Source organism: Camelus bactrianus, chromosome 28 (assembly GCF_048773025.1).
Source record: "Camelus bactrianus isolate YW-2024 breed Bactrian camel chromosome 28, ASM4877302v1, whole genome shotgun sequence".
NCBI classification, from domain to species: Eukaryota; Metazoa; Chordata; class Mammalia; order Artiodactyla; family Camelidae; genus Camelus; species Camelus bactrianus.
The window spans coordinates 24,720,624-24,731,006 of NC_133566.1; the positions used below are offsets into that span (position 1 = coordinate 24,720,624).

At 35.3% G+C, this 10,383-nt stretch overlaps 1 protein-coding gene across 5 annotated transcripts in view; it reads left to right on the forward strand.

Annotated features, from left to right (window-relative positions):
• Positions 1–5,678, forward strand: part of GCFC2 (GC-rich sequence DNA-binding factor 2) — a 51,698-nt gene extending 46,020 nt beyond the window's left edge. For 4 of the 5 annotated variants that reach the window (XM_074354386.1, XM_074354389.1, XM_074354388.1 and 1 more), the window contains 2 exons: positions 2,733–2,857; positions 4,027–5,678. In XM_074354386.1, coding sequence (XP_074210487.1) covers positions 2,733–2,857; positions 4,027–4,144 — 243 coding nt within the window. In that variant the 3' untranslated portion in view covers positions 4,145–5,678. The remainder of the gene's footprint in view (positions 1–2,732; positions 2,858–4,026) is intronic. The other variant, XM_074354387.1, reaches the window with a different exon arrangement.
• The last annotated feature ends 4,705 nt before the right edge of the window (positions 5,679–10,383 follow it).

Below are 10,383 nucleotides of genomic sequence, written 5' to 3' on the forward strand. Positions count from 1 at the left end.
GAAGGATATAGTTCAGCAGTAGAACATGTGCTTAGCAGGCAAGAAGAGGTCCTGGGTTCAATCCCCAGTACCTCCATTAACATAAATAAGTAAATAAATGAACAAAACAAAACAAAAAAACAAAAAATAAAATGTTTTTAAAAACACTACGAAGTATTGTACTCAGAAGATAACTGACTATATCTGATGTTAAGGGAGTCCTTTCTGATCTTAAAAACAAATAGAAAAAAGAAATGATGAGAAAAAGTAATAGATTTGACAAAAATATAAGACTTTAGTCAGCCGAAAAGCATTAACCAGAAAGGTATCAGGACTATTTGATTATTATTAAAACTGGAAGTTAGGTTCATTCGTCTCACTACACTTACTCTTTCTGCTGTTGCTTATGTTTGAAATTTTCTATAGTAAAAATTTAAAAAGAAAGGAAATTGAAAAATGAAGAAAAAAGTTATAATGCATAATGAGGATTAATACCCACATTTTTAAAAAGCTCTTTACAAATCAGTGAACAATTCGGATATTCTGACTGAAAATGACCAAAAGATCTGCAACAGGCAATTCACCAAAAAAAATGCAAAAATAACGTCTGAGCATGTGGAGAAGCTTACCAGTACGAATCTGAGAATTGCAAATAATACAGTTAAGGATATTATTTTACCTGTTGTGCTGCCAATTTTTTTGCTGTTACATTTATTACAATTCCCAGTATTGTCATAAGCACAGGGAGACAACAGCCCCTCGTCCTGGGCACACCGTTCATCTAGAATGTGTGGTGCAGCAATCCTGGGAAGCAGTTTCTGCATTGTGGAAGGAGGAATGCAACTCTGGAGACTATTTTGGCATGATTGATACAAAACCTTTAAAGTTCATACCCTTTTACTTAGCAAGTTTACTTCTAGGAAATTACCCTATGTTAAAAAACCAGATGGACATAAGAATGTTAAGTACAAAGAATATTATTACAGCATCATTTATAATAGACAGTTGGGAACAACCTAAATATCTAAAAACATCATCTATGCATAAGATGAAAGTCATGTGGAAAAGTTTTTAAGAATGTGGGAAAATACTTACATTGTAATATAAATTTTTAAAATATAGATACAACGTTAGATGGCAGTTCCTAGACGACTGTCATTTTTCTAGCTATGGTTTTCATACCATGTAGTTTTAAACTACATTATCTACCAAAAAATTAAATCATCATCCGTCCTACGTGTGTTTCGGGTTCAGTTCAGCCCCTGTTGACCACGAGGCTCTACTGTGGGGAAGTAAGGAAGAGGATATATGACATTCTGTCCACAGCTTGTGGCTAGAAAACCAGGCGAAGACGGTGCGGCTCTAAGTCCCAGGGTCATTCACAGCAAAGCTAGGTAGTTTTTTCAGAATTTTATTGAGACTTGTGACAAAACAAGGGGGAAGCAAGTGCAAATGACATTGAATGCCAAGCCAGTGAAGGCTGGTTTTGAAACTTTAAAAAGATACAGTTTGCATGACAAAGCTTATAGGTCTTTCTGCCTTAGGCAATCAGTGTGTCTGTATTTTTTTTCTGGATAATTGAAAAAGGTGATTAAGAAAAAGGACAAATCTTTTTCCTGAAGTCTGTTTTTAGTGTTGACCAATCAGATTTATTTTAGAGAGAGTGCATTCCAGAACTTTGATTTGACATGTTTTGTAATATATATGTGGTGCAACTTTCTACTTTCTAGAAGTACTGATCAACTATAGCATAACCTGTTTATCCAAGAATTTCTTTGAACAGTATGATCTCAGACTTTTCATTCCTCCCATTCTCTCTCCTTTCTTTAAAATTCTTTCTTCTGCTATGAGGAAGTTTTTCTTTTCTATTTTGTTAAAATTTTTCTGTTTTTTACCAGAACTTTTCCCCAAATCATGTATTACCTTTAGCATGATTGTAAGTGTTGTGTTGGGTTTTTTTTTTCCCCAAAAGAAAAAAATGAGTACACATACATTGGCCCTTTATGCTGCTGTCAATATTTAAACAAGTGTTTTAAATTAGAAGGAAATCAAAACCATAATGAATTTTTTTATTCAGTGAATCTTAGAATCAACTTCTTGATTTCTTAACTAATTTGTTCTTGTGGATTATACATGAGATTACCCAGTTTCCTGTTGTAAAATAATACTAAATGTACCTATTTTTTTACAGTTGACTCTTGAACAACACAGGTTTGAACTACATGGGTCCACTTACATGAGGACTTTTTTTCAATAAACACATACTACAGTACTGCACGGTCCACGGCTGGTTGAATCTGTGGAAACAGAACTGCAAATACAGGGGGCTGACTGTAGAGTTAATACACAAGTTTTCGACTGCACGTGGGTTCCTCCCCTAACCCCCTGCGTCGTTCAAGGGTCAAATGTAGATGTGTAGGTATGCTGACTAAAAGTGTTTTGTGCCTACACATTTCTGGTGTTTACTTTGTTTTATACGATTTAATTGCTCAGGAATTAGAGTATAAAAAGTATTACAAGTACTGGGACGTGTTTATAAAAAGTAGTCTGTTTTAAGCTCTGGGTATCAAAATATTTTTTTAAATATAATACCCTGAAAGGAGGGAAATTCTGTTTATTTAACCTTGAACTATGAAACAGAAGAATAATACACAGCCTGCATGAGTGCTGAAGATTAAATGATATTATGTTAGCAAAAGTCTTTAGATAATAACTGTCATTATTAAAAACCAACCTTGTGTTTTGATTATCAGATAGCAGCATATTTACCAGAAGAATGGTTCAAAAATTCTACCATGAGAGCATCTATTCCCCAGCTAGAAAACTTCATCCAGTTTTTACTGCAGCTGGCACAGAAATTATCTAGAAGTGCAATCAGGTAACACATATTTTATTTGTACCTTCATAAGCACAGTTTAGGGTTCTAGTGTATTCCCAACAATTTTTAGAAAGATTTTTACTTCTGAAAAATCTGTTGATTTGCAGATACTAACTACTAAGGTAGATAAACAAGTTTATACTGTACAGCACAGGGAACTATATTCAGTATCTTATAGAAGCCTATAATGAAAAAGAATATGAAAACAAATATGTGTATGTATATGTATGCTGTACACCAGAAATTGATACAACATTGTAAACTGACTATACTTCAATTAAAAAATAAAAAAATAAAAAAGACTGGCAAAAATCTTTTGAGACTATCACGGTAGAGTTAGATATTTTTATGTGTGACCTGTGAAATCACTCAATATTTTAGACTACCTCATGCATTAGTTCGTATTTTTAAATGTAAATCTCTTCCAGAATAAGCACTTCCAGAACACCGTATCACAGGGCAGTTTAGAATTAAAACTGTAAATCGAAAGCCTCTTTATTTTTTCATTGAGTTACAGTCAGTTTACAGTGTGTTGGTTTCTGCTGTACAGCCCAAAGCTTCAGTCATACATGAATATACATATATTCATTTTCGAAAGCCTCTTAATAGGTACGTTTTTAATGTCTCTTTATTTTTCCAGGCCATTTCAAAATCTCAACACTTGTTTAGTACAGATCTGCAGCCTGGCGTTCACCCAGCAGTAGCTAGATCTTCGTTTTGGGTATCTCATTCATAGCGCTAGATGTTTAGGGACTTAAGCACAGTGGTGTTCTGGTAAACCACCTCTCCAAAAGAAAAAAACCTTAAAACCTCAGATTTGTAGCTTTTGATGCTATCTGTGGGATAAATACTCCCACTGTGATAGCCCATGTGAGCTGGTAGCACCATACCACAACTCAGATTTCTGTGACAGATTGCTGTGCGCTTTTCTGCTTTTTCAGTCATTCACATTAAAATTTACCGGAATACCTCCACTAACGGTCTGTATTTGAACTTCATGATTATGTATGTGGAAGAGGTAGCATCTTAACAGTTTATGCTATTTTAGATACTGGTGTAAGGTGAAGTTTCTGTTTCAGATTAACAACTGATGATTCGCTGTGCCCTTATACATTGCATTTCTATGAGGGAAAATGCTTTTTGTTTTGTTTTGTTTTGTTTTTTTTCAGGGATGAAGTCAAAGAAATAATTCTTATTCTAGTGAAAATAAAAGCTTTGAATCAAGCAGAATCCTTCATAGAAGAACATAACCTAGACCATCTAAAATCAGTAATTAAAGAAGTTTGAGGAGACTTTATATGAGGTACTGAAATAAGATGTTAATATAGTCACACTTGGCTCTTTTGCTTGGAGGAGGTAAAAAAGCTGTTGCCTCTTCTTTATTCCTAGTAACAGACTGGGGAGGATTTGTAAAAACAAAAAAGCAGGACTCTGAACTTCCGTTCCCTCCACCTTCTACCTTCTGGTATCGTGAAGCCTGCCCCTCCTTACTTCGTGGTATTTGCAGGAATTGAGCACACAGGAACATTAAGAGTTTAATATATTTTTGCTTGATTCTTCTGGTGACTTTTCCAGCTTTAAGAAAGGAGTTGAAGAAAGCTTGTTTATAGCTATTTTGGTTTTGGTGAATTTTCTGTCCTGAACCATAAAAACATTATTAATTCTCTTCATTTTAACTGTGTCTATTTACGAGTAAGTTAAAATGAAAATCTTAGTTGGAATGAATTACTAAGTATTTACTAATTAAGGCATTCTGAGACTTGTGATGACTAATGCTTGTCAGATTGTTCTGAAACCTGCACCATTGCATTGCACCAGCACAAGGGTAAGAGAGGCCAGTGAGTCTCCAGCCGTAATAGGTATTACCGTTTTGTTAACTCATTTGCACTTAATTAATAGGTGGCAAAAATCTTAATTATTTATTTGGACTACTAGAGTGACTACTTGTTTTTTGGCCATTTGTAATTCTTTTTGAAATATCTATTTATATTTTTCTCACGGACTTATAAGAGCTGTATATTTTAAGGATAATCATATTTTGCCTGTGATATGTTACAGTTTTCCCTATTTGCTGTTTTCTTTAAATTTGTGTATGTTTTTGGTGTACTAAGTGTTTGGATGTTACAGATAGTTATTACTCTTTTTTGTTATTTTTTTTTTGTCATTGGTCGTAGGCTTAGATAGGAAACAAGTATTTTAAATATTCAGACCATATGATTCATTTTCTGATAAAAGATTTAGTAATTCAGAAAGTCTGAGGGAGTCATTGAATCCAATAGAAATTGAGAACATTTTTCAAAACATTTTTCAAAGTGAGTTTACTAATTTTTCTTGAATCTGTTTAAGTAACTTGAGCGCAACCCTAAATGGACATTATGTAAATTGTCCAGAAAATAATCAGGAAAATTGATTATATTGTAGAATTTGAGCATGTGGCCTCTAACCTTATCACCGCTAGTTTTGAAGCTGCATGTAATATATTTTAACAGACTGGCGTGTGATTTCTACTGCAGTGAAGACTCATAATTCACTGGTATGAACGGTTTTTTAAAGTTTACTTTAGTTACACAAATTACACAGAATAAATTCTCATACAGAAGATTCAAGCCATTGCTAAAAAGGTTTTAACATTCTTAAACAATTATTGTTCCCAGAAGTAACTGCTATTTTCATTTTGTTACCCTTTCAGATCTTTTCTCTTCTTAAAAAAAGTATATATGTGTGTGTATACACATACAGCTTTTTATATAAACGGCAGATGCTTTATTGTGTATAAAATTTGTAATTTTTTTTTACTATTAAAGTATACATTTGAAATTTCCCTGACTTCTGCATTTCTAATTAAAGGTGTGTTACATGGTCCTTTACATTTTTAACTTTGGCAGAGAGATTTCTCTTGCTTTTTGTAGAATGGAAAATATTAGAACCGCTTTTAAAACTACAAATTGATAAAAATGCCCACTAGTTTTCAACTAAATTTCATCATGCTTGGAGTTTGAATCTCAAGATATTTATCCATCATATACTATAATTGAGGATATTCAAAAACATTTTTTAAGCTTGCCTAATCCTCAGTGCAGAATTATTTTTTATTCCCCCGTTTTCCTATTTCTGTGAAATGGATGGAATGAAGAAGAGAAACGCAACTAGCAAAAACACCCCTTTGAGTTAGCAACTCATCTCACATCTCAGTTCTTTCCTGGGGTTTTTTCAGCTTTTTGTTTACTTAAAGAATGTAAAATTTTTACAGAATCAGACAGATGATTTTTTTTTTAACTTTTTTCATATGGCTATTAGGAACATTTCAATGGCCATGAAAACATACCTAAGAAAAACTGAGTCGTTTTGGATTTCTTAGGCCTGTGAACAAAATATTTATATAGATGATTCTTAAGAAATACCATGTATGATATGAAACCTGAAAAAGATACTACAACAGAAGAAAATAGCAGACCAATATTCCTCATGAATATAGAAATAAAGTCCTTAAAACAAACTGAACCCAGTGATATATAAAAGGATAGTAATACATCATGATCAAATAGGGTTTATTCCAGAAAGGCAAGGTTGGTTTAACATTAAAAATAAACCATGAATGGAGTAAAAGAAGAAAACCATATGATCATCCCAGTGATTCCTTCTTACAGTATAAAAACAGGAATATAAATTCCTCATAAAGATCACCTGCAAAAGAACACCCACACTTAATTAACATCATAAATAATGGTGAAGTATTAAAGCAAAGATGTCTGCCCTCACCAATGAAGGCATGAAGATTAAAACTCACTCAAGAGGTAAGAGTCATTATTCACAAATGATAAGATTGTTTGCATAAAAAAACCTTATGTATTCTACAAAAGAAAAAAATTTCAACCAGAATAAGTGAAGTTTAGCAAGATCTTACAAAAATCAGAGCCCAGGGGTATGCTGGTGATCTAACTGGAAACTTGAATTTTAAAAACAATAACTCTTCAGTAGCAACGAAAAACATCAAACACCTAAGAACAAATGTATAGAAAGACACCCAAGACCTCTGCACTGAGGAATACAAAAATTGCTGAGAAAAAAATTAGAAACTTAAATAAAAGTATACATGTATCATGCTCGTGAATTGGAAAACTCAATTTTTGTTCAAGGTATCTTCCTCCTATACTGACTGATAGTTATCCAACCCCTATCAAAATTCTGTCAGGCTTTAAAAAAAAAAAAAACTGGCTGATTAAAATATATTAAAATTAAAATTTATATGAAAGTACAGAGACCTTAAAATAGCCAAGCTAATCTTGAAACATAAGACCAAGTTGGAAGACTTGCTCTATCTGATTTCAAGACTTACTATAAAGCTACAGTAAGCAAGACTGTGGTATTAGGATAAGAATAAATTAATACATCAACGGAACAGAATCAAGAGTTGTTACAGACCTACACATATATGCTCAATTTTTGACCACGGTGCCAAGTTAATACAGTGGGAAAAGGAGAGTAAAACAGTATTGGTAGAACAACTACATATATGAAATAAAATGACCTTGACCCTTATTTAATATACCCACGTGAATCACAGATCTAAATGTGAAACCCAGAAACGAAAGCTTGTAGGGAAAAAAACACTATCTTTGGTCTTGGAATAGGTAAAGATTTTTTGGTATTCTGTATCATCAGTCCGCTGGGAAGTACAAATTAAAACCATAATGATACCATTTCACATCCACTAGAATGACTGAAAAAGACTAACATCAACAAATGCTGCCTAGAATATGAAGCCATTCGAACATCCCTAGGTTGCTGAGGGAAGTGTAAAATGAAACCACTTTGGGAAACTGTTCATCAGTTTCTTACTAAAACATTCACTTACCATACAACTCAGCAATACCACTCCTAGGTATCTGCCCAAGAAAATAAAAATATATTCACAAGAAAAGATTATACGAGACTGTTGATAGGAGCCTTATTGATAATAGCCCAAAACTATAATCAAAATGGATAAATTGGTAGATTGATACAATGGAAAACAGCATTAGAAATAAACTAATGTGTACAATAAGTAAACTTCAAAAGCATCATTAAATGAAAAGTTAGGAAAGAATACATACTTTATGATTCAGGGTGTATTAAATACAAGAACAGACATCTAAAATGATCAAAGAATGAAAAAAAAACTTTTGGTGGTGATGGAAATGCTCTATCTTGATTTGTACAGTGGGTAGGTACATGGGTATATTCAGTTGTTAGAAACAAAACCTAGTATCTGTGTATTGTACATTAATTATGCATCAACTTTTTAAAATACCTTATAAGGCAGACAATTGTCTGGAATAGTGAACTGTCTCTGATAGTATTACCAATGGGCTGATCACCACTGAAGACCATACTGACTGCCCTTCTTGATACTGTTTTTGAAGGTCATCGGTGGATGTTAACAGAGGAAAACTAATAGGGATATCCCAGACATCTTTGCTTTTAACACACACAGTCCATTAGACCAGTAGTTCTCAGCCCTTTTCTGCCCAAACCCAACAAGTTCCCATCAAGAACAGTGCCTTAGAATCACTGCCCTGGATATTTCAGTATGATCCACTAACCAGAAATGTCCCAGGAAGATTCTTTATGGCAAATACATTTACGCTGATAATACTCTCTTAAGTACTCAGATTTCATGGAGTTAGTCCAGTTATTGGTTTTTTTTTTAACACAGATTTTACAGGCGTCTTACAAAATGTCAAAAGAGCATTAGGGTTGACTATTCTGAGTATTTTCTTGTATGGTTGCATGCTAGAATTAAATGCCTATAGACCCACAGTTCCCAACCTAATCTGAGATACCCTGGGGCACCACTGTGAACTCAGAGGCATTGTGGGACTTTTTGTGTGTGGGAAGGTGGGGTACATTTTAAATTTTCAGGGGACATTGTCAACCACTGGAGCCACTGAGCCTACAGTTACTACAGTGAGAAAAAAGAGCCCAAGGTGGACATCCAGCTCCCTCAGCATTGGTCACTTCTTGGGAGTTCCACTCTGGTCTCACCTTGCAGGAAAAGCATGGTTGGGACACTTGGAAAGCTGTATAACCAAGCAATGCTCGAGCAGACAGAGCAGTAGGCAGAGCTGGTCATCCACAGAGCAAAGCCAGTGACACCAGTCAGCCAGGGAACTTGGGGTGAGAGTTGGCTTGAGTCAAGACCACAAACATAGCTTTTCTAGACTTGGAGTTGGTTCCCTTTTCCTGCCCAGGCAAGGAGGTAATTCATAGCTTTGCCCGCTGCTGAGTGTAGCTCCGAGTCCCTCCCAACCAGAAATCCTGGCTAAAACAACTGGAAAACTGGCCCAGCAACAATCCAACAGACTCTGGCAGGCACAGCTGATCATCTGCAAAGCCAGTGACCTCATATGGCCAGGGAACTTGGGGCAGGGATTGGCCTGAGTCTAGACCATGAAGATCCTTACCAACCTTGGATCTGATTCTTCCACTCTGCCTGACAAGAAAATTAATTTGTAGCTTTGTCCACCCAGCCAGTGAACATAAGCAGAGCACTTGGGCAGCTGCACAGCCCATCCAGCAGCTCTGCTTACAGTGGCACTTGAACACAGATCCAGGTCATCATTTCCCTGTCTGCAGAAGTAGTGGCCCCATCTAGCCAAGGAATTCAGTGTACCGTCTTACCCGATTCAGGTCCCCAAACAATAAGCCGTATAGGACCTCGGACCTACCAGGTCAGGTAAGCTAACTGCTGAATATAATACCCAGTCCTGACCATATAGTAGCCCCAACTGGAGAACCTGTACGGCCTCGTGTGGGCAGGGAACCAAGCCAGAAGTCCTTTCACTTGTTCTCAGCCAGTGACATTCCCCAAATCTCAGATCTCAGGCTGTGGTCTCGCCCCAAAATAGACCTTGATAGCAAGACACACATGCCCTAAGATATTACCAGTTGACAGGTCCAAAAGCCAAAATGAGCTGACTGCCAAGGCAAACCTATGAAGTCTGGAAGAGGAGACTGCTAACTAAATGCACCGATAAAATGTAAGGAACAGAGGATCACAAATAATCAATAAGCATGACAGCACCAAAGGAAACTAATAAAGTTCTTAGTAACTGACCCTAAAGAAATGGAGAGCTATAAATTGTCAGGAAAAGAAATCAGAATAATCCTCTTAAAGAAATTTAGTGAGCTACAAGAACACACAACTAAAGGAAATTAGGAAAACAATGCATGAAAAAACAAATTGAACAAAAATAGAAACCATCCAAAAACAAAACTAAAAGGAAAAAACAAACAAACAAACCTGGAACTGAAAAATACAATGACTGAAGAACTTGATAGAGAGCGTCACAAGCAAACTCAACCGTGCAGAAGAAATCAACAATACCTAATCAGACAAGCAAAAAGAAAACAGTGGAAAAAAAATATCTATGGTACTTATGGACACAATCAAAAGAAACAATATCTGCATTATAGGAGTTCCCCAAGGAGAAGAGAAAGGGACAAAGTATGTCTAAAGCAATAATGGCTGAAAACTTTCATAACCT